At 44.7% G+C, this 25,651-nt stretch overlaps 1 protein-coding gene across 2 annotated transcripts in view; it reads left to right on the forward strand.

Annotated features, from left to right (window-relative positions):
• The window catches only part of RCOR2 (REST corepressor 2), a 119,001-nt gene that overhangs the window by 23,115 nt on the left and 70,235 nt on the right, over window positions 1-25,651 (forward strand). For both annotated transcript variants that reach the window (XM_029614712.1, XM_029614713.1), the window contains exons 4-6: window positions 9,738-9,790; window positions 10,011-10,172; window positions 10,430-10,554. In XM_029614712.1, the coding sequence (XP_029470572.1) occupies window positions 9,738-9,790; window positions 10,011-10,172; window positions 10,430-10,554 (340 nt within the window). The remainder of the gene's footprint in view (window positions 1-9,737; window positions 9,791-10,010; window positions 10,173-10,429; window positions 10,555-25,651) is intronic.

Consider the following 25,651-nt stretch of genomic DNA (forward strand, 5'->3'; position numbering starts at 1 on the left):
TTTTTAGATAGGGCCGTGGGGGGAGGGCGAAGTAAAGTTCCCTCTGAGGCCTCTCCGAAATCGGAGCGGCCTCGGAGGGAACAGGCAGCGCGCGCTGGGCTCGGCACGCACAGGTTGCACAAATGTGCACCCCCTTGTGCACGCCGACCCCGGCGTGCACAAGGGGTCGGCGTGCACAAGGGGTCGGTGTGCATACTTTTGTTCGCGCTCGTGCAAAATTATAAAATCTACCCCTAAGTGAACTTAATAGCAGGTAATGGACTTCTCCTCCAAGAACTCATCCAATCCTTTTTTAAACACAGCTATACTAACTGCACTAACCACATCACTAGGTACTTTAAAGATTTGGACAAATGGTGTGGGGAGTTGATTCCCCTCCAGAAATATGGGTGTGGAGGTGTAGGGCATCCCTTTTGAGTGACATGGCCCAGGATCACAGCAGCGACAGTGCAGACTGGGAGAGCACTAGCTTGTAATACGTGTCAGACCTCACTCCATTAAAGGTGCAGCCCAGACCAAGGACAGCTTGACTGTGGCTTTATTTTTTTGTTTTTGCTGGGCTTTAATTTGAATTATGACATGGCCCTGCAGACCCATGCCTAGTGACACCCCTCATGTATGTGACAGTTTCTGAGTTTCTCTGTATTGAACTGTGCCTGTGTGTCTCTCTCTGATACTGTGCATGTGTGTGCGATTCCATTGGGGTGTGTGTGTCTCTCTCTGATACTGTGCATGTGTGTGCGATTCCATTGGGGTGTGTGTGTGTGTGTCTCTATCTCTATCTCTCTCTGATACTGTGCACGTGTGTGCGATTCCAGGGGGGGTGTGTGTGTGTGTGTCTTTCTCTCTCTCTGATACTGTGCATGTGTGTGCGATTCCAGGGGGGGTGTGTGTGTGTGTGTGTCTCTCTCTCTCTCTCTGATACTGTGCATGTGTGTGCGATTTCCATTGGGGAGTGTGTGTGTGTTTCTCTCTGATACTGTGCACGTGTGTGCGATTCCAGGGGGTGTGTGTGTGTGTGTGTCTCTCTCTCTGATACTGTGCATGTGTGTGCGATTCCATCGGTGTGTGGATTTCCTCTCTTCCTCACTGAGGGGCCGATGCAGTTATGTGTGCTGAAAGCAGGCACTGACTTTTAAGCGCCCGCTTTTTTAATGCACGCATGGTGCCCACAAGGGGGGTGCCATGCAATATGGAAATTAGGGGGTCGCGCTAGGAAGGGAGGCGCTGGGGTCGCTTGCAGGCCCTTAGCGCCTCCTTCCTAACCTGCCCGTCTGCCAGTAATAAAAACGGCTGCCAAGTTTATCGGCGGCCATTTTCATTACTGGCAGACGGACGGCTATGAAAACAGACGCCAAGTTTACTGGTGTCGTTCTTCATAACTCTGTGGTCTGCCGAGTTATTTTATTTTTTTTTACTTTAAAAAAGAAGTACAGAAAAGCATTTTTTTTCTGCTTTTCTGTACTTCTTTTCAATGCACTCAGCTACTCAGCTATTAACGCCTGCTCCAGGCACATTTATCTTTTTGCATTTAGAGTGAATGAGTAATAGGCTCATTCACGTGCATTTGCATGGGATGAGCACTATCTCATTCACTCCGCGTCGGACGCGCGTTAAATAGGCGCTAATCCCCCTATTGCATTAGGGGGTGGATTAGCGCCTATTTATCCCGCGTCCGAATGCGGGTTATACGGTGCGCTCGGGCTGAGCGCACTGTATTGCATCGGCCCATTAAACAGCTGTATCCATCCTTTCTGCTGCTTTCTTCACAGCTAGAGATCCACTGTGAGTATTTCAGGCTCTCTTGAATTCTGTTACTGCTTTTGCCTCTCTACCACTTTCCCTAGGAGGCCATTCCATGTCTGCATTGCCCTTCCAGTGAAGGAATATTTTCTGGAGATGGCTCGGTGGCACTGCGGCCTACTTCCATTCAGAGGGATCTGGGTTCTAGTCCCAGCTCCGGTCCTCTTTCCCAGATAGACCGGGCTTGGTGATGCTACAGAAGCAGCATTCACAGGCCTCCCGGGGGGGAAGGGGGGGGGGGGTTTGCAGCGATTCCCAGTAATTGCACAAAGATGGCTTAGTGGCCATATCTGGGGGCCGACGATTGCTGGGCTCCAGAAGGAGCCCTAGTGTATGGCCCCCAGCCAATTGCTATTGCTAAGATTGAAGGGATATATTAAAATAAGGGAAAAAAATCATCCCTGGGTAATTGCAAATGATTTCTCTCTGGCCAGAGCTTGGCCCTGGTTTCGGCTGAGCTGAAAGCTGCGGAGAAATCCCCCTCACCCACCACCACACACACTCAGCCCCCAGCTCTCTAGATTTAGGATGCTGGGGCTTGGGTGCTCTTAGCTAGCTAGTGCTGAGAAAATCTGGACCAATGAGGGATCGGGGTCCCGAGATCACAACGGTGGGAGTGCAACAGTGCACTGCAGACCCTTTTTAGTGGGTCTCTCAGCATTCAAGGCACTTGGGTGGGGCGGAGGGAATGCAGGGTTGGTGATGGTAAGGGGTTTCGAGAAAAGGGAGGATGGGTGCCTGGGCTGAAAGTTTTCCTAAAGCTAGTCGGCCAAAATGTGGATGGTTAGATTTCTGCCTGCTGGTTAGTTGTATGCTCAGTGCTGGCCAGTGCTGAAAATCAGTCCTGGTCAGAAAATGTCCTCTCTGTGCTTTAGTCATGCTTTCAGGGCCACCCATTTTTTTAAAGCTGCACAACACTGTTTAATTTTCAAAAGGGATGATCTAGTCATCTAACTCCAAAAGGTGAGGAGGCTAGACCCCCAAAACTGACCCCAAAGTGGTTAAAAGTAAAGAGGAAAATTAATAGTAAAATAAAATGACATTAAGGACAATAACAGACAACTCCCGGGTTCTGGTACTGATCTATGTAATCTCTGGTCAGGTTACATTTCTGCCCTGGTGGCAGAATACAACATTTTGCTGCTCTAGCTGCTATTCCTCCTGTTTTCCCCCAGGATTAGACATTTTTTTCCTGCTCATTCTTTTGTGGGAAGTCTTTGATTTTCTCTCTCAGCTTTGGGAAATGTGCATCTCTGATTTCTTTGTATTTTGCACAGCATGAGAGGAAATGCATTTCTGTTTCTCTTTCTCTGGTATTGCATTGCAGGCAGAGTCTGGCTTCTTGGGGTTTCCAGTTTACGTCTGCACATTTCTTTCTAATTTTTGGTCTCTTGGGCATAATTTTCAAAAGGATTTACATGCTTAAAACTGGTTTTTACACATGTAAATGCACTTTACACATATAAATAGTCTTTTGAAAATTCCAGCGATAGTATGTTACATTTACATGCGTAACTCCTTTGAAAAGTAATCTCCACTGTTGGTGAGGGTCGGTCTGTGTTCTGCGTGTGATTGAGGTGAGGATTTCTGCTAGCCTGTAGTTTGTGTAGGGATCTGTATCACTATCAGCCTGGCTTGTTCTGTTTTCTCAATAGGGTATTCTTGGACTCATTGCATTATTAGCTTCTCATATGTGATGCGCCTACGGGTTGGCCACTAGATGCCACTAGGGTTCCTGTATAGAACTTTAATATCATGAGTCTTCCATCCCTCTTGGCCCCTCCCAACCTGGAGGGTCCAGATTGGACGACGCACCCTATTTAGCCCAGCCATTTTAGAACTCGGGATCAGTTTTCGAGAGTCTCTGAACAATGAGGATGTTATGGTTTTACTCTCTGCACTTTCAGTTTGAAGTGATTTCTCATTGAGCACTCCTCCTCATATTGATCACAGAAAGAGAGATTTTTATGCTGGATTCTCTATTGGGGTGAAATGGTTCTCACCCACAGGACTGAAGACCTGTGATCCCATTTAAACCTTAGATGAGGCAAGCACCAGTGACAGATCCTTCTGAGAGTGACAATGATGGCTGAGGATGTATCCAGTTTTACCTTTTGGAAGTATTATTTGGACATGGATAGTGAGGGGAGGTTTTACTGATCCACCCCTCCCACAGGGATGCAATGCTGCTAAAGCCTGATCCAAATTTGACTCTTCCTCCAAGAGAAGTCCCAGTAATAACTAAGGATGAAAGAGCAAGGCTAGGGAACCCCAATCGGATCTCTAACTATGCGACCAGGATGGGCTGGGTGCCCAGGAAGAATATGGACCCAGGTAGGACTGTGTTTTGCTGTGAATGTAGGAACCCCTCCAATAGGATTCCTGGTTAGCGCTGGGTGAGCTTTGTGCAATTCAAATCAGCATGGGAGCTCTACTCAAGATGCCTGAAACAAAAGGACACCTACCTACAGAGAAATACACATGTACTAACAGTCAGATGTAACTTCACCATTATGGATAAATGGACTTTTATTTAATTATTATCAATCAGTAAACTTTCTTTTAATACCCAGAGCCTGGCCCTGTCTGATTTGTCCGAGCATCTCACCCTTTAATAACGCAAACTGAAAGCAAGACAGCATGGTCCGGGCCATAAGTGAGAGCTTCCCCCATCAAAAGGATTCACCATGGGATAGAGAGTTCTGCATGGGATGTAAATTGCTAGCTGGAGCAGCTCCAAAGAAAATAAATGTGCTTGTGTGCCCTTGAGACTTAAAACCCTCCAGTAAGGGTTACATTTTGTTGCTGTTGGGGTCCTGGGAATTAGGCTGCTTTGAGCATGGCACGTTTGCTACATGGTTGCAGAATGTTTTCTGCAGGGGTTTGTGTTATGTCATTGGTCTGATCCAGCATGGCAGTTCTTGTATTCTTATGAAATGGAAGGACTGGCATGACACCAGAATTTGAATATGCTTTTTTATATGGTGAATAATACAGGAGAGCGCCTTTATTCTGTTCTGTGCCTGTTGGTAGTTTCTGTAGACACAGTGTGCTTGTTATAGGACTGGTGCTGCAGGGTTTCTGTAGGGGTTCTGTCCCATTCTGTTAGTTTTGGGCTAATGACAGACCCCGGATTTGTTCCCATGTAAGAGGATTGGTTGAAAGATGCTATCAATAAAATTTTTATGGTTTTACTAAGAGAAACATGACAGCAGAAAAAGACCACATGGCCTATCTAGTCTGCTCAACCATTCCAACTGCTGAGCTCTGTAATTTATTTATTTGTAGAGTTTTATATACCGTTATTCGGTAGAGCCATCATAACGGTTTACAAAATATGCAATTATCATACAATAAAATGGAGTTAACATGGTAGTTGGGAACAGTAGAGTTTTGTGAACAATATACATTTTTCTTCGTAGTTGAATAACAGTAGAGTGAGGAGAACATTTTCAAAAACTTAACGAATCAAGTGAGAGAGTAGGGAGGGGTGAAAATGGAGGGAAGGGGGGTACATCAGGAGATCATGAAGAAAGAGGATTATGTTTGCGAGTTCGGTTGAGAGCTGGGATGATCAGGTGTCTGATAGTTAGAATAGAATTTGCGGAATAAAAATGTTTTAAGGTCTTTTTTGAATGTTTTCAGGTTGTGCTGGGTCCTAAGGTCTTTGTGTAGGGAGTTCCAAATTTTGGGGGAAGCAATGGAAAATGCTCTTTCTCATGTAGTTGAAAAGATGAGCGTCTCTTAAGGTGGGGATGTTTAGGTATCCTGCGTTGTTAGAGCGTAGGTTTCTTTGTGGGTTTTGGGGGGTTATGTTTAAGCCTTTTAGTCCATGAAGATCATCATTTAGGATTTTGTGAATGATGGTCATAGATTTGTAGGTAATTTGTGCAGAAATAGGTAGCCAGTGAAGAGAGGTCAAAATGGGTGTTATGTGTTCATTTCTTTTTTTTCCTGTAAGGATTCTGGCAGCTGAGTTCTGTAGTATTTGGAGTGGTTTGAGGGATGATGAAGGGATTCCAATGAGTTGCAGTAGTCGAAGGTGGAGAAAATAAGCAGTTGCAGGACGGTTCTGAAATCAGAAGGGTTGAGAAATGGCTTTATATGTCTTAGGATTAGTAGCTTGTGGTATCCTTCTTTCGTTTTATTTACTATGTGGGATTTGAAAGAGAGTTCAGTATCAATGGTAACTCCAAGGTTCCTGGTATGGGTGGTAGGGATTATCGGTATGATTTGTTTATCTAGTATTGTCAGGGGTGGCGGAGTTGGATTGTGTTTTTTATCCATGAGTAGGATTTCAGTTTTGTCGAAGTTGATTATGAGTTTCAGGGAGTTTAGTAGATGCTTGATTGAGATAAGTAGATCTGATGTTTTTTTGTATGTGTCTTCAATTGAGTTTTGTATGGGAATTAGAAGCTGAATGTCATCAGCATAGAGGAAATGTGGGATTCCATGATCTTTTAGTAGTTGGCAGATGGGTAGGAGGTGTATATTGAAGAGGGTAGCAGATAAGGCTGAACCTTGGGGAACTCCAGTTTTGAGGTCTATCATTTTTGATGGGGTGTTGTTGATCACTACTTGGTATGTTCGTTCAGAGAGGTAGGACGAGAACCATGGTAATGTCGTATCAGATAGGTCAATCCCTACCATTGCTTTGGAGATCACTTGTGCTTTCTTGAATTCAGATACTGTCCTCATCTCCACCTACTCCATGCATCCACCACCATTTCTGTAAAGAAATATTTCCTTATGTTACTCCCAAGTCTACCCCCTTTCCCCCTCATCCTAGACCAGTGCTTATGCTTTATCCTATTTTCTTCTGTTGGATCCTTCTTCCAATATTTGAATGAAGATCTTTTTTGGCTAAAATAGCCTCTTTCCTAGTGTGTAGCCAGATGGACTCAGGACCAATGGGTATTGTACTCTTCTGCTAGCAGATGGGAGACTGAGTCAGATTTCAAAGCTGACGTCACCCTACATATACCCGTGCAGGAAGCTTAGCTCTTCAGTATTTTCCATCTCACAGCAGATGCGGACACTATTCCACACACTAGAACAGTGTAACAATTTAAAACAAAGAAGAAGAAAATTTACCTTAAGAAGATCGAGCCCCACTTCTCCTGCGGTGATACCTAAAGGGTCCCTCCCACAGTCGAGAATTCCTGAGGTAATTTCCGAGATTCCTCAGAGGTAAGCCTTGGTCCGGCAGCCGAATCCCGGAGTGGACTTAGCCCCTCTGGGTGGCTGAAAGGCAGCGGGTGCAGATTCAAGCGCGGCAGTGAAGGTATTTCCCTCTCCCCCCGCAGCTGGAGACCTCTCAGCATGCGATCAGTAAGTGCCGAGACCAGGTAAGGTAGAAACCTTTAAATCTAAGTCTCCGGTCTCCAGAGCTCGAACAGCTGTACTGAACATTTCTCCCGGCAAGGTTTAAAGGGCACCGATCGGGTTGAGCAGCCCCAAGTCGGCTAGGCCCGATCCGGTGCGAGGGCCCACACACTTGGAGACCTTCCAGGGAGGCGCCATTTTGTAACCAAAAGTGGTTTCACATGAACCAAATCATCTTGCTACCATCACCAGATGAGCATAAGGACTCTGAGGACTCACAACTTCTTTGCCATCTGAATGTCGGCAGACTCCTAGTCCGATACCTGGAAAGATCGGAACCTGTGCGCAAAACGGATCCCCTGTTTGTTCTTCACGGCGGGAAGAAGCAAGGGGAAGCGGCATCGCGGGCAACCATAGCCCACTGGATCAAAGAAGTAATCAAGAGGCAGGAAAGCTCTCACCTCTACAGATTAAGGCACATTCTACAAGGGCCCAGGCAGTATCCTGGGCGGAAACCAAGCTGCTGTCACCTGCCAAGATCTGTCGGGCGGCGACGTGGTCCTCCATACACACCTTCTCCAGGTTTTACCACCTGGATGTTCTAGCCAGGGAAGACACAGCATTCGCAAGGGCAGTACTAAGGCCACAGGCAGCCTCCCACCCTGTTCGGGAGTAGCTTTTGTACATCCCATTGGTCCTGAGTTCATCTGGCTACAAGCTAGGAAATGGAGAAATTACTTACCTGATAATTTCGTTTTCCTTAGAGTAGACAGATGGATTCAGCATCCCGCCCACGGCTGCCCCAGAAAAAGAGAATCTCAGATAACCAACCTCGAGACTAACGTAATACGGGTAAGCCATGGACTACCCCAGCGCAAGACACCCACTGTCTCATCTGGTGTCGGTGTTGATCAATTGAGTGCACTGGCGGTCTCCAGTTTGAAAATTCAGTTGAACCAGTTCAAATTTAATCAAGTTATTTGAGTTTATCCAAGTTAATCAAGCAAACCTATATCCACAATGGCTTTTCAGGGAGAATTTTGAAGAGCTAAGCTTCCTGCACGGGTATATGTAAAGTGACGTCCGCTTTGAAATCTGTCTCCCATCTGCTAGCAGAAGAGTACAATACCCATTGGTCCTGAGTCAATCTGTCTACACTAAGGAAAACGAAATTATCAGTTAAGTAATTTCTTCATTTCACCTCACCTTTTAACCACGCCAGTAATCGTTTTGCCTTCCTTACTCCTTTCTTAATGCGTGGAATACATCTGGTCTGTGCGTCTAGGATGGTATTTTTTTTAACAATGTCTATGCCTCTTGCACACTTTTTTAATCTTTGTAGCTGCACCTTTCAGTTTTTTTTCTAATTATTTTTCTCATTTTATCAAAGTTTCCCTTTTGAAAATTTAGCACTAGAGCAGTGGATTTACTTACTGTCCTCCTTTCAGTCATTAATTAAAATTTGATCATGTTATATAGAAACATAGAAATGACGGCAGAAGACCAAACAGCCCATCCAGTCTGCCCAGCAACCTTTCGCACTTTTATTTTCTTTCTCATACTTATCTGTTACTCTTGGCCTTAGTAACCTTTTGGTTCTATTTCCCTTCCACCCCCACCATTAATGTAGAGAGCAGTGTTGGAACTGCCTCTAAGTGAAATATCTAGCTTAATTAGTTAGGGGTAGTAACCGCCGCAATAAGCAAGCTACACCCATGCTTATTTGTTTACCCAGACTATGTAATTCAGTCCTTGTTGGCTGTTGTCTGTATATAGATCCACTTTTCTTTATCTCACCCCTGCCGTTGAAGCAGAGAGCTATGCTGGATATGCTTTGAAAGTGGTAGTGCAAGCGGCCCCACCACCTTTACCTCTCTCACTAAATCCTGTGCTCCACTGAAAACTAGATCTAAAATTGCTCGCTCTCTCATCTGTTCCTGAACCAGTTGCTCCATAAAACTGTCATTTATTCCATCCAGGAACTTTATCTCTCTAGCAAGTCCTGATGTTACATTTACCCAGTCAGTATTGGGGTAATTGAAGTCTCCCATTATTACCGCACTACCAATTTGGTTAGCTTCCCTAATTTCTCTTAGCATTTCACTGTCCATCTCACCATTTTGGCCAGGTGCATGGTAATATACTCCTATTACTATTCTCTTCCCCAGCACACAAGGGATTTCCACCCATAAAGATGTAATCCAAAAGTTTTTTTTAAAAGTTAATAAAACGTGTATATATTCTTCCCAATGGGGTATTTTTTTAAACCCCACTGGGGAGAATATTTGCTGCATGTTTATCAGGGACTGTAGGGTATAGAATTAGATCAGGATTTGGTGCTTGAGAAAGAACCCAGTCTGACATCTGTGCAGTGTTTTGCTTTTCTCCCCTCTCTCCCTCACTCTCCTCTCCTCCCCTCCATGCACCCTCTCTCCCCTGGAATCATTCTAAGTCTTTTTCTGTCTCTTCCCCTCCAGCCACCCCACTCTCCTCCATCTCTCCTTATCTCTCTTGCCCTTTCCATGATCCTCTCCTGCATACTCCCCACCCCCAGACTTGCGATGACTCTGTCCTGAGATCCTGACTTCTAATTCTTTGTTTCCCTCTAGTGGATGAATACATAGCAATGGCGAAGGAGAAGCATGGATACAATATTGAGCAGGTAGGCAGGAGCAGGGCCCTCCTCGGCCTAAACTGCAGTTGTGGGTGTGGAAAAGAGAGGGTTACCCTCTAATGATGTGATTGACTGAGAGGATCGCCCTGGTTGGGAGCTTATAATCTCCACTGTTCTGCCACTGTGTGTAACCATCCATTATCCAGAAGGATACGGGAAGAGCTGACATCTTATGTATTCCTCTTACTTCCCCCTACCACCTCTGCAGGCCCTGGGGATGCTGCTCTGGCACAAGCATGATGTGGAGAAGTCCCTGGCTGATCTTGCCAACTTCACCCCCTTCCCAGACGAGTGGACAGTAGAAGACAAGGTGCTGTTTGAACAGGCGTTCAGCTTCCATGGGAAGTCCTTCCAGAGGATCCAGCAAATGGTAACAGCAGTCAGCTCTGGGGCAGAACTGTGGAACAGCAGTGGGTGCTGCAGGGCAGGGTGGAGGTATATTTGCAGAAATGTATGTGTGGATCTCAGTTCTGTCAGGCAAGTGTGAGGTACATTTTTAGGTTTGCGTTTGTAGTGGGATGGGGTTCTCAGTTCTGAAATAGCAGTGGGCACTGCAAGGCACATGCACTGCTAGAATACGATTTGGGCTTTCCTCTTATTACTTTCCTTCCCCCTCTTCCATTGCAGTTGCCAGACAAGCTCATCCCCAGCCTAGTGAAGCATTACTACTCCTGGAAAAAGACACGGATGCGTACAAGTGTAATGGACCGGCAGGCACGGAAACTCATTGCCAAGAAAGAGAGGGAAGACAGGTAGGGGGCGTGAATGAAGGGGTGGGAGGGGGCATGTCTCCCTGTTGTAGCTGTGAACATGGCATGGTAGTGCCATCTACTGGTAAAATTATGGGATTGCTGGAGAAATGCTGCAGGTCCTCCCCCATACAGCAGCAATATTAGCAAAGTATAGAAACAGAGAATATGATGGTAGTTAAAGATCGTATGGTCCCTCCATGCTTCCCATTTAATTTTTACAGCCCTTTCCTCTCCCTCAGAGATCCTCTGTGCTTATCCCATGCTTTTCTTGAATTGGACTGCACCTCCATCCACCACCTTTTTTTTTCTTTTTAATTTAAATTTTGATTAGATATGCCAACAAGTGATATATAACAAAATTCAAATGACACCCACATATGGTATAGAGCAGAATAAAGTCCAGAAACCAAAGCCAAATATAAAGGCAAAACAATTTCCCTGTGCCATAACCCCCTCCCTTCTCTCCCCTCTCACACTGCCCCAAAGCAGCTAAGCTCGCCCTCTCTCAGAGGCCATATATTTTATTTATTTTTATTTATTTTTAATTTTTATATACACTTTTAAAGGCAGTCTGTTTTTCTTCATCGCTGTAAGTCGTTCCATCCTATAGATGCCATCAAGTCTCTTATAAAAAGAATAATTCTGGAGCAGACACTTTCCTCCAATGAGCTGCTGTCCCACATCTAGCAGCACTAAAGATTTGAGCTATCGGAAGATTCATCTTTCGAGGTGATGATTCAATAAAAATATCTTAGGATCCCAATTGATCATGTGCTGCACCAGAGTGGAGAGATCACCTTACAAATTCCACCAGATAAAGCCACCACCTTTACTATAAAAAAATATTTTCTTAGATTACGCCTCATCCTCTTCATCCCATGACCCCTTGCTGTAGAGCAGTGGCTCTTTATTTTATTGAGAATCTGATAAATCTTTGTAACCTGTCCCCAGGAAAATGCACAAACACATACACACACTATATTTTTTTTTTTTTTGACCTTGGTTCGCAGAACCCATGCTGCCCCTCCGTGGACCCCCAAGGTTAAGAACACTGTTCTAGAGCCTCCTTTCTGTTGCAAGACCTGCCTTCTGTGCATTTATTTTTTTGCAGGTTTTTTAATGTCCCTGCTTCCTTCTAGATTATACATGTTTAGATGCTTTAAAATGAAGATCATGGATCATTTTAGTAGTTGCCCTCCAGGCTGACACTATTCAGTGTATATCCTTTTGTATTGTACACAATACTCCAAATGAGGTTTCATCAGAGACTTATACAGAGACATTACCATCTCATCTTTCCTGTTGGCTATTCCTTTCCTTATGTACTGAAGCATCCTTCTGGTTTTTGCTATAGGTACCTCTTTAAACACCTTAAGATCGTTAGATATGATAACTCCCAGATCTCACTCTCATTCTGTGCACAGAATGCTAAAATTGCAGAGTAATGCATTTATGATGCAAAGACCCAAGAGAGAGGTTCAGTATTGGAGGTGAAATTCTAAGCACAAAAGAAACATGGGATCTGATGAGCTTATGGTGGCCAAAGAGGTGGATAAAGTGATGGCAAAAACCAGAAAGATGCATGAATGCATTGGGAGAGGCATGTTCAGAAGCAAAAGGGAGGTGATATTGCCCCTGTATAGGTCCCTGGTGAGAGCTCACTTGGAATCCTGTGTACAGTTCTGGAGATCACACCTTCAAAGGGATATAAACAGGATGGAGTCTGGCCAGAGGGTGACTACTAAAATGGTGAGTGGTCTTCATTCTAAAGCATATAGGGAGAGACTTAAAGATCTAAACTTTTCTAGCGTATAGCCAGATGGACTCAGGACCAATGGGTTATGCTCCCCTGCCAGCAGATGGAGACAGTCAGATTTCAAAGCCGACATCACCCTAGATACACCCCTGCAGTGACCCTCAGCTCTTCAGTATTTCTCTGACTCCAGCAGATGGTGGACGAACCTCTCCCTATAGGGACTGCTTTAATTTTTGGAAGGAGAAATTCTATATTTAAATTGGAGAAAAAAAATTGAGCCCCGCTCTCCTGCAGTGATACCTAAAGGTCTCTTCCCCAGTTGAGAATTCCTGAGGTGATTTCAGAGATTCCTCAGAGGTGGGCCTTGGTCCGGTAGCCGGTTCCAAGCATGGACTTAGCTGCTCGTGCAGGAAGCCAAGTGTGGCGGTGACTACCAAAGCCCTCTCCCCCCGCAGCCGGAGACAGTCTTTTTTTTTTTTTTTAAAGAGAGATTTACCTCCCAATTCAGAGACAATTGGAGGTGTTTCGGTAAGACTTCCTCTAGTCTCCTTGGTCGGCACACTGTGTGGTAGGCCTCAGCGGTGCCATCTTGCATGCATCTTTGTGCATGCCATATTTCCCTCCAGAATACAGGTAAAGCCGGGGGCTCGGGCTATGCATGTGCCTCGCCACGTCCTGTCTAGGCACCCAAAATCTGTGCACACAAAATTTTAAGCGCGAACCAACAGAACATATAGTTACCACTGCCAATGGCTCCAGCAGCCAAGAAACATAAGTGCCTTTCTCTCTGCACTGCTTCTCATATTAGGGCTTCACAGTCTGACCTGGAGTGGAGGAGTAGCCTAGTGCTGCAAACCAGGAGACCAGGCCTCAAGTCCCACTGTTGCTCCTTGTGACCTTGGGCAAGTCACTTTACCCTCCATTGCCTCAGGTACAAACTTAGATTATAAGACCTCTGGGGATAGGGAAATACCTACAGTACCTGGAAAGCCAAACCTTCCACCCACCCCTCTGACACAATACCCACCAAACATCTTCTTACCATCCCCACCATTATCGCCAAACCATTAACAAAAATCATTAACTTGTCCATTACCTCGGGACAGGTACCTGTCCCCCTTAAACAGGCCATCGTCAAACCTATCTTAAAGAAACCTAAACTTGACCCCTCCGATCTCACCAACTACCGCCCTATCTCTAATCTCCCATTTATTTCTAAACTCCTCGAAAAAACTGTCAACAAACAACTCTCAGAATTCCTCGAGGATAACCATATCCTTGCACCTACTCAATATGGTTTCCGGAAATCCCACAGCACAGAGACACTTCTACTCTCCCTGTCAGACCATATCCTTAAAGGATTTGATAAAGGGCAATCCTATATTCTGGCCTTTCTCGACATCTCCTCTGCATTTGATACCATCAGCCATTCCATTCTCTTACAACGATTAACAGAAATCGGTGTTACGGGTGTTGCTCACAACTGGTTCAACTCTTACCTCAGTAACAGAAACTGCAAAATCCAACTAGGAAATCACAAATCCAAGGCCATCCCCCTCAATCAGGGTGTCCCACAAGGCTCATCCCTCTCTTCTACCCTTTTCAATATTTACATGCTTCCCCTCTGTGACCTCCTCTCTAATCTCAACCTGCATCATTATGTCTACGCTGACGATGTTCAGTTACTCATTCCAATCACTGACTCCCCATCAAAAGCAATTGAAATCTGGAATGATACGCTCCACTCCATTAACAAACTCTTATCTTCCATCCATTTAGCTCTTAACACTACCAAAACTGAAATCATGCTCATCTCACCTCAAAACCATCCTAACCCCCCCCCTTAGTCATATTCCATTTGCCCAACAAGTCCGTGATCTTGGCGTCATCCTTGATGGTCATTTCACGCTGAAGAAATTCATCAGTAATATACTAAAAGACGGTTTCTTTAAACTCCACTCCTTAAAAAAACTGAAACCCTTATTACATCCCCCCGACTTCCGTACAGTCCTACAAACCACCATCTTTGCCAAAACTGATTACTGTAATGCCCTTCTCCTCGGCCTTCCGAACAACTCCATCCACCCCATTCAAATACTGCAAAACACAACAGCCCGGATCTTGACTAACTCACGCAGAAATGATCATATCACACCTGTATTAAAAGATTTACACTGGCTCCCTATTACATCCCGCATCCAATATAAGGCTCTCTCTCTTGTCCAAAAGGCCTTATACAATCCCGAAATGAACTGGTTTAATGAATCCTTCCGCCTCCACCAATCTAACAGGCCCACCAGACACCAACATCTCGCCACCATGCCTACCCCCTCTCCCAAACTCTATAAACTTACCTCCACGAGAGCCCGAGCGCTCTCGATCGCCGGGCCGACCCTTTGGAACACAATGCCAGTTGAATTACGGCAAGAAGAATGCTCAAAAACCTTTAAACGGAAGCTGAAGACTTGGCTCTTTACTAAAGCCTACACCTAATTTCTCAATCCTTCTCTCCATTCTCTTTTCCCACCCTCTCCTCTCTCTCCTTACTGTTCAGTTCGCTTATTTTCCCTTTTTCCTCAATTCCCTCTTTCCCCACCTTCCACTACACTCCACCCTCGCTTCTTTCCCCTCCCCCCCACCCCATCTCTCTACCCACGTCTCATTCAATCCCTACACATTCTACCCTCCTTCCCTCTCCCCCCCCCCAGGTTCCTCTGCCCCCTTCTCCTCTCAAACTATACTCAAATTTATTTAATATATCATCGCCTCATATTGGATATGTATATACTGTTATAATATTATTTTATTTTATATATATTAGTAAAGCCTATTCTTAACATTTAACATTCAATGTTACTTTCCCCTCCTTATATTCCCCCCCCTTACCCCCCCCCCTCAACTGTTCTGTTGTTAATTTGTTATAAATTGTTGATATAACTCTGTTCGATGTAAAACGCCTCCCCAGGCGTCTGTTTGCGTTACAATGTGAACCGATGTGATATCCCTGATGAATGTCGGTCTATAAAAATTTTAAATAAATAAATAAATAAATGTAATCCGGTTTGAAGTGCTGAAAAAAGTGCAAAAAGCGGAATATAAAAAAAAATCTAAATAAAAAACTTATGTCAGCACTGTGAGGAAGCCCAGGGAGCGTTGGCCTCCCCCGGACTTTGCTAAGCCCGGCTCCTCCCACGGTCTTAACTGGAAGTACCCTGGATCTTAGTATCCCCGTGAAATTCAGCAGTAGCTACCCCAGTACCTCCTGGGCTAGGCATGGACCTAGCTGCCTAGCATAAACTTTGGCAAGTTAAAATGTAAGACATTGATAAGACAGGCTAAGAGAGAATTTGAAAAGAAGTTGGCTGTAGAGGCAAAAACTCACAGTAAAAACTTTTTAAAATATATCCGAAGCAGAAAGCCTGTGAGGGAGTCAGTTGGACCGTTAGATGATCGAGGGGTTAAAGGGGCACTAAGAGAAGATAAGGCCATCGTGGAAAGATTAAATGATTTCTTTACTTCGGTGTTTACTGAGGAGGATGTTGGTGAGGTACCCGTAATGGAGAAGGTTTTCATGGGTGATGATTCAGATGGACTGAACCAAATCACGGTGAACCTAGAAGATGTGGTAGACCTGATTGACAAACTAAAAAATGAAATTTCAGACCTATTAGTAAAAATTTGTAACCTGTCATTAAAATCATCCATTGTACTTGAAGACTGGAGGATAGCTAATGTAACCCCCATATTTAGAAAGGACTCCAGGGGCGATCCGGGAAACTACAGACCGGTTAGCCTGACTTCAGTGCCAGGAAAAATAGTGGAAAGTGTTCTAAACATCAAAATCACAGAACATATAGAAAGACATGGTTTAATGGAACAAAGTCAGCATGGCTTTACCCAGGGCAAGTCTTGCCTCACAAATCTGCTTCACTTTTTTGAAGGAGTTAATAAACATGTGGATATAGGTCAGGGGTCAGGAACCTTTTTGGCTGAGAGAGCCATAAACGCCACATATTTTAAAATGTAATTCCATGAGAGCCATACAATATGTTTAAAACTAAATACAAGTAAATGTGTGCATTTTATGTAAGATCCCACTTTTAATGTACAATAAGTCTCTGAAAATATTACACCAGACCTTAAGACACCAATACATCTCCTATTAGGAAAACGGACCAAGTCAGGCTGCTATAGAGTCCTACACAGAAACAACACGCCAGCAGAAAACCTCACCTGAATCACGTGCTGTCCCTCACCTAACATAGAATAAAGAGACCAAAACGCATAACAAGAAGCATGCAGAAAACTGAATTGGAAACTGCAACAAGCCAGAGTCTCTGTATGCAGTGTAACAAAGGAAAAAAGAAACATCACCCATCCTTATAAAACAAATCAAGAAATATAAAATCATCAGCAGTAAAACTGTACTAACAAAAAGAACATATTTCGAAACAGCTGATGAGAGGAATATCCAATAATTAAAACTCATATAAAACATTTCCAGATACCAACAAAATATTTCAAAATAGCAGACACAAAGATCCAGTAATGAAAAATAATAAGGATACAAAAATTTTTTTGCTCTGCATACCTGGGAACGTTTGATATCCAGGTGTCCTGAGATTGTTCTGAATTAGCAGGAGGTGGGGTGGTTTGCTTGGAACTTTCTCCTCTCTCAGTCACATACCAGCGCTCTCTCTCACACTGGCTCTCAATGACACACCTATACACACATGCTCTCAGTACTCACATATACACATGTTTTTTCTCACTCACTTATATAGGCTCTTAATTACACATTTACACACATGCTGTCTATCTTTTCACGCTTACACACACACACAGGCTTTCAATCACATAAATACATGCTGTCTTTTTCTCTCTCACACTCTCATTCACATGCTTACAAACATGTCCTCTCTTTCTCTCATTTACACAAAGGCTCTCAATCACATACTCACATGCTCCCTCACCTAAATCAGCTCTCAATCACACACAGACACACATGGTCTCTCTCTCTCATTTAAACACAGGCTCTCAATCACATACTCACATGCTCCATCACCTAAACCAGCTGTCAATCAGACACAGACACACATGATCTCTCTCTTACTTATACACACAGGCTCTTAATCATACATACACATGATTTCTCTCACACACAAAGGATCTCAATCATACACACATACTCTTTCACACAAACAGGTTTTGAATCACAAACTTACACATACAGGTTCCCAATGGTAAACTTACATTCATGCTCTCTCTCTCACAGGCAGGCTCTCAATCACAGACATACTCTCTTTCACATACACAGGCTCTCAATCATTCACATACATGCAATCTCACTCACACACACAGGATCTCAAACACACACGCTTGCTCGCTCATTCACTCTCTCTCTCCCCCACCCCCACCCCAGGAACTCGCGGCAGCAGCAGCCTCCTCCCAACACTAACCTCCTTCATTTTCAGCCCTCGCGGAGGCGGAGTCCCATTGGCCGCGGTTGAAACTCTTCATTTTCCTCCGAGCCGCGCTGCAGTCTTCTTCCCACAAGCGTGGCCTCTTCTTCTCGCGCAGGCACCCGATGCTCACCACTTCCTCTTCCGGGCCGCGGGAAGAAGAGAGCACGCCGGTGCCGCTCAGCACCGGCGTGCTCTCTTCTTCCCGCGGCCCGGAAGAGGAAGTGGTGAGCATCGGGTGCCTGCGCAGGAAGACTCCCGCTGCAGGCACCCGATGACTCCAGCGATGGCACCCGGCTGACTCCAGTCGTGCCGCTGCCGGCGTGCTCTCTCCTCCTCCCCCCCCCGCGGCCCGGAAGAGGAAGTGGAGAGCATCGGGTGCCTGCGCGGGAAGAAGAGACCACACTAGCGTGGTCTCTTCTTCCGCGCAGGCACCCGATGCTCACCACTTCCTCTTCCGGGCCGCGGGGGGGGGAGGAGGAGAAGAGAGCACGCCGGTGCCGCTGACTCCAGCTGTCCCGCCGCGTTCCGCCCGGGCTGACAGCATTTTAAGCCCGGGCGGCGGAGGACCGGGGAGCAGCTGGGTCAGCGGGGAACCGCGAAGTGTGGCGACACTTGTCTGCGAGCCAGATGCAGCCCTCAAAAGAGCCATATCTGGCTCGCGAGCCATGGGTTCCCGACCCCTGATATAGGTGAACCGGTAGATGTAGTATACTTGGATTTATAGAAGACGTTTGACAAAGTTCCTCATGAGAGGCTTCTAGGAAAAATAAAAAGTCATGGGATAGGTGGCGATGTCCTTTCATGGATTACAAACTGGCAAAAATACAGGAAACAGAGAGTAGGATTAAATGGACAATTTTCTCAGTAGAAGGGTGTGGGCGGTGGAGTGCCTCAGGGATCTGTATTGGGACCCTTACTTTTCAATATATTTATAAATGATCTGGAGAGAAATAAAACAAGTGAGGTAATCAAATTTGCAGATGATACAAAATTATTCAGAGTAGTTAAATCACAAGCAGATTGTGATAAATTGCAGGAAGACCTTGTGAGGCTGGAAAATTGGGCATCAAAATGGCAGATGAAATTTAATGTGGACAAGTGCAAGGTGATGCATATAGGAAAAAATAACGCATGCTATTACACAATGTTAGGTTCCATATGAGGTGCTACTACCCAAGAAAGAGATCTAGGCGTCATAGTGGATAACACATTGAAATCGTCAGTTCAGTGTGCTGCGGCAGTCAAAAAAGCAAACAGAATGTTGAGCATTATTAGAAAGGGAATGGTGAATAAAACGGAAAATGTCATAATGCCTCTGTATCGCTCCATGGTGAGACCGCATCTTGAATACTGTGTACAATTCTGGTTGCCGCATCTCAAAAAAGATATAATTGCGATGGAGAAGTTACAGAGAAGGGCGACCAAAATGATAAAGGGAATGGAACAGCTCCCCTATGAGGAAAGACTAAAGAGGTTAGGACTTTTCAGCTTGGAGAAGAGACGGCTGAGGGGGGGATATGATAGAGGTGTTTAAAATCATGAGAGGTCTAGAACGGGTAGATGTGAATCTGTTATTTACTCTTTCGGATAGTAGAAAGACTAGGGGGCACTCCATGAAGTTAGCATGTGGCACATTTAAAACTAATCGGAGAAAGTTCTTTTTCACTCAACGCACAATTAAACTCTGGAATTTGTTGCCAGAAGATGTGGTTAGTGCAGTTAGTATAGCTGTGTTTAAAAAAGGATTGGAAAAGTTCTTGGAGGAGAAATCCATTACCTGCTATTAATTAAGTTGACTTAGATAATAACCACCACTATTACTAGCAACGGTAACATGGAATAGACTTAGTTTTTGGGTACTTGCCAGGTTCTTATGTCCTGGATTGGCCACTGTTGGAAACAGGATGCTGGGCTTGATGGATCCTTGGTCTGACCCAGTATGGCATGTTCTTATGATCTCCTGGGAGGAATTTTTCCAGGGCCTTCAAGCCTTCATACAGGTGCAGTCTGCTACTTCTCTTGCCCCAGTCCGGACGGAACCTCAACTGGTAAGCCCTCCCTCTCCCAGTCCTAATGGTAGACCTTGAGGAATGCCTCGCCTCACTAAGGGTATCCCTGGCAGGGACCCGGACGACACAGACTAAGAGGAGGATACAGATTCCTTGGAAGATGGGGAAATTCCCCCGGTTTAGAACCATATTGGACCATGTTATGGTTTTTCCATAGAGACTAATTGCTGGCCCTGATTTCCCAGACCATGAAGATGCTGGGAGTTCCTGGGGCGGACTCCATGATGGAACCAAAGATGAATCCCATTCTGATTTTCCTACGGGAAAAGCCTCTTACTACTTTCCAGTACTGGAAGCCATCCAGGAGTAGATTGACCTGGAATAGGATGCCCCAGAAGCAAGTTTTAAAGGGAGATGAGCGTTAGAAGCTCTATTCCCACTGGATCCAGCAGGGAGAGAGCATTTGAATTTCTCTAAAGTGGATGCACTGGTCTGTGCCATCTCTAAGCCAACAACTATCCCAGTGGAGGGAGGAGCAGCCTTAAAGGATGCGCATGATAGACGGATGGAGTCCATCCTTAAAAAGGCCTTTGACACAAAAGCAATGACCTTATAGATTGCTTCTTGTTGTGCCCTGGTAGCTGATTCACGCCTACTCCTCTCTCAGGAGATGGATGACTCGGGGGTGAACTCCAGAGTGATTATGGAACCCGACGCCGCCTTTTTAGCTGACGTGGGCTCGGATGTAGTCTGTACTGCGGCCAGAGGAGTGACAGCTATGGCTTCAGAATTGATCAGCAGATGCCTCTACACCCTGCTTGTTTTGAAATTCTCTCTTAGGCTGATTATAGTTCATTTGCCAATGCTTATGCTTTTTCCTATTTTCTTCAAATGGATCTTTCTAATTTTTGAAGGAAGTTTTTTTGGCTAAACTTTTCACCTTGCCTTTTAACCATGTTGGTAATTGTTTTGCCTGCCTTCCACCTTTCTTAATTCGTGGAATACATCTGGACTGTGCTTCTAGAATGGTATTTTTGAACAACGTCCATGCCTGTTGTATACTTTAATCTTTGTAGCTGCACTTTTCAGGTTTTTCTGTTTTTCCTCATTTTATCAAAGTTTCCCTTTTGAAAGTTTTGTGCAAGAGCCGTGGATTTACTTATTGTCTCCTTCCAGTCATTAGTTCAAATTTGATCATAATGATCACTATTGCCAAGCGGCACCACCACTGTTAACTCTCTCACCAAATCCTGCATTCCACTAAGAATTAAATTTAAAATAGCTCTCTCTCTCATTGGTTCCTGAACCAATTGCTCCATGAAGCAGTCATTTATTCCATCCAGGAATTTTACCTCTTTAGCATGTCCTCATGTTATATTTACCCAATTAATATAGGAGTAAATGAAATCCCCCATTATTTGCTGCACTGCCAATTTGGTTAACTTCCCTAATTTCTCTTAGACTATGACTACAGAATGAATTATTCTGTATATCAGATTTGCAATTTTATATTGGATTCTATTTAATAGGTAAGCAATGGAGTGTACCTAGAATTGGAGAGAGAGGGTCGCACATGGAAATATCACTTAGTGTGTGCTGCTGCGGTCTGCACAAGCTGAAGTGGACAAAATGTTAAGCGGGAAACCAATGTAAAGTGCATTACAGTAATCCAGACTGCTTAATATTAACACCTGTAGAACTGTACAAAAATCATCTGGTTCTAAAAATGGACACACACTCTTGAACAGGCAAAGCTTATAAAAGGAAGATCTTACTGTGGCCTTTATTTTCTTTAAAGACAAGCAGTTCCCCTTGCTCAAATAGATGGGAAGGGTTAAGACAACCAAAAATGGGGAAAAAGGTGCCCAAGTGACCATGCAGAGAGACTCTAGTTTGATTCATGGCTCCACACCCTAGGTCCTCAAGGGCTGTAGCTGCTGCAGAGGTGGTGTTCATAGCCCCTTAGGGAACGGAGGCAGTGGCAACACATACTGGCTGGACTTATAGTTTGATTGTGGGGTTCTGGAAGGAGACCTGGTGAGTGGCCCCCAACCAAGAATTCTCTGTAGAGTGCCTGGGCTAAAGTAGGGAGTTCTGTAAAATAGAAGGAAAAATCCCTGTGTATTTGCAAATAATGGCACCAGGATCCCAGTCCTGATTCTGACTGAGCTGGAAGCCCAAAGAAGCCAGATTAAAAGAAATAAAGGGAAAAAAAACATTACCAATTGTTTAACAAGGTGAAATAAATGTTTTGATGCATTAAATTACTTTTTTTTTTTTTTTTTTTTAAACAGGAAGACAACCTGAAACAAAAATAGGCTTGGGGAGGGGGGGGGGGGCTGGAATTGGTCTGTAACTTTCAGATAGACCCTGGAGAGTAAACTACCTAAACCTGCTGCCACATTGGGTCTGCATCTAAAAAATGTGACCAGAACTCCATGTCTCAGCCGTGCATACATCTTTTCAATAGAGAATGACCTACTATGAGCCACTGCCACAGTCATGGCTTGGATGTGCCCTTCCAAAGTCCAACCAGCTTGGGCGTAAGTGAAGGATACTACTAAACGCATTACTGGAGCAAAAAGGAGACTTTTTGGGATGAATTTTCATAGCTATTTATGCATATAAAACATGTTTTTATGTGAGTAAATGGCTATCAGAAGATAGCCTGGGGTTCAGCACAAATCCCAAATTCATACATACACTTACTCGCTGGGCATAGGCAGAGAAGTAGGATTGACATACAGAAGAACAAGTTTTCAAAGGATTTGGCTCCTAAATTGGCCCTTTTGAAAACTGACTAGGGCTGAGTCCCTAAGAAATGAGTGGCTACAGGGGTGGAGTTATGGCAGGGAACCAAAGGTAGGAGCTTAACACTGATTTTTGGAACCAGACACCTAATTTGGGATCCTAAATTTAGGGAATAAATAGCGGCCCTAAGTTTGTGAATTATCATCTGAAAATGCAAAGCTAGGTTTTCAAACCTTCATGGGCGCGTCCATGTGCAAGCATTAGCGCGTGCATGTTATAAAATATGATATTCCCGCGCACATGCGCACCAGATTTTATCATCCATGCACGCATGTGCAGGTGGGCTGTGACTTGCATGCGCATGGAGGGGGAATTTTATAAAGTATGTGCAGCAACACGATCAGGCCTCTGCCCAGTTCCCTCCCAGTTCACTCCAATTAAGTAGCAGACTGGGAGGGAACACTCCTATACCTCTACCTATCCCCTATTTTTTTGTTTTGATACTTACTTCTGTCCCAGAGGAGCAGTAACATCCGTGTGCCGGCCAGCTGCTGGCACGCGCTTCCCCGGGACAGGACCTAATGGCCGCAGTCCTAGCCAACCCCTAGCCCGCCCTTTTTAGCAGGCCCGGCACTTCTGCGCATATCGGGGGTTATGCACAAGGCCCAGCCATGTGCGTAACCCCAGTATTTATGTGCATGTTTTAAAATTTAGCAGCGTATGTAACCCCACACAAGTTACACACTCTGTACTTTGTGTACATACCAGGGCACTTAACTGGGAATTTTCAAAGCAAACTTATGTGCATAAGTTCACTTTGATAATGTGGGGTAAAACCATCATATAAAAGTTATAAACTTGCATAAAGGCTTTCCTCAGCATTTTTTTTTTTTTTATAATTCAAGGTGTGAAGGGCTTATTCACTTTTGTTGGTATATGGCCTTGGGGAACGATGATTGGTTAAGATAGAATTCTGACCAGGAAGGACGTGACATTATCTTGGTTAATGGCTGCTTGAAGTGATAGTTCCCGACTAAATATACCTACATCCCCTATCTGTAGCGATCTATTCCTCTGGTTTTCCACAGCCGCTGTGAGGAAAACGTTTGTGCTCTGCAACAATGACTCAGAGAAAAAACCAATCTGAAGCAGTTCTCATACGCTGGAATGGGTTGGAGGGCCTAGACAATGAGGCACTCCCCGCTAGCGTGGAGTCGGAAGCTGAAATTGGAGCGGCATCGGTAGATGTGGGAGAGGCTCCTTCCTGAAGAGAGTTCCAACAGTGGTTCCAGGACTTATGAGGCAACATGCTGGAGATAAGAGGAGATCGTTAGCTTTGTGACTGAGATTAAAAATGACCTCCTGGATCTGGGAAAACTTATAGAAGAGGCCAAGTCAAGGCTGGACAACTGTGCAGCAGAGATGATGCAGTTTCATGAGGCATGCAATAAAATGAATGCTAAAAATGCCCACCTAGAGTGAGCCGTCGTATATTATATTTACCCAAAGACAGGGGGGGCTTGCTGTTATGGGGGCGGCACAGCTACAGTTTATTTTCAATTGGCACAGTAGAAGTTAAGCAGTGGGTGGGGTTAGAGGCAGCTTTATTAAACAAGTGTTATCCAAATACCCTAGTATGGCTACCTAGCAAAGGCCGGATCATTCAAATGCCAAACCCCCCCCCCCCCCCCCCCCAGTGGCCCTAAGTTTGAAGGTATGGGACAAATGGAAAGTAAATTGTACTTCTACAGATCCCCTATATTTATGAATAGTGAATTTTTTCCTGGTTGCTCTCGGAGAGTGGCTAGAAATTGGGGGGGGGGGGGGGGGGGGTGGGAGGGTTGTAGCAGGTTGGAGCATTTATGGATCAGGGCGAAGATAAGTTTTCAAGAAATCCAAGAATCATTCCATTTAGATAAGGCGGATTATTACTTTTATGTACAACTGGTACATTTCATGTCCTAGGTGAGGGTGCGGGAGGGGCCGCAGAAGGGAAAATCCTTGTTTGAAGGGCTTTGTGGTGATAAACTTCACTCATTTTAAGAAGGGTATATCTAGAATTGATTGCATGTTAAACAAAGATCCAAATTCTCCACCTCCACACATTCAAAGTTGGGAGAAATATTTAGACCGAGCGTTGGACGATAAGCAGTGGAACTTATGTTTCATGTCCATTAAAAAGTGTTCAATCTCAGCAACCATCGTGGAAAATGGGTATAAATTACTATACCGTTGGTATCTTACTCCCGCTCGACTTCACAAGTTATATCCCAATTTGAGTGCGAGGTGTTGGAGAAAATTTGGCAATGTAGGCAACTTCATGCACATATGGTGGGAGTGTCCTGTTATTGCAGTATTCTGGGACAATATAAAGGAGATTATATACGAGAGAGTGGGGGTAGTCATCCCCAAAGACCCATGGTTTTTTCTATTAAGTATACCAGAAGAGGAATATACATTAGAGGAATATACAGCTCCCCCTATGTGTAGAGTGTGCCTGAGGTTTAGCTCAAATTTATCAATTAAGCAGACTTACTGCCATCAGACACAAACGATTGCATAAATTTGAAAAACAATGGCAACCGTCTATAGAATGGCAGCAGAAAACTGTTAATGATTCTTGATCTCCAGGGTTGTAGAAATTTTATCAGAGATAAATCCTTTATTGGGAGGGGGGTAGGGACAGGGGTAGGAAAGAGGAGAAATAAATAATAAAATGATCGACACAAGTCAGAAGTGAATATTTTATTGTTTATTGAACAGTTATATCAGTTTATTGAGGTTGTATGACGACAAGCTATTATATATATTGCAAATGTATTGTTTACATCAGAAGGCATTGTACATATTGGGGTATTTTGCATAGGCTCGGCGGCGCGCGCAAGCACCGGGAACGCGTATGTCCCGGGGCTTCGAGAAAGGGGCGGTCCGGGGGCGGGGCTGTGAGTGTGGTGACGGTCCAGGGGGCGGGGCCGAGTCCTCCGGCACAGCGGCCTGTGTTCGGGGGATGGTGTGCCGGCAGCCAGCCGCATGCAAGTTACGCCTGCCTTGGGCAGGCGTAACTTCAGAAACAAAGGTGGGGGGGATTTAGTTAGGGCTGGGGGGTGAGTTAGATA

Source organism: Rhinatrema bivittatum, chromosome 8 (assembly GCF_901001135.1).
Source record: "Rhinatrema bivittatum chromosome 8, aRhiBiv1.1, whole genome shotgun sequence".
Taxonomy (NCBI): Eukaryota; Metazoa; Chordata; class Amphibia; order Gymnophiona; family Rhinatrematidae; genus Rhinatrema; species Rhinatrema bivittatum.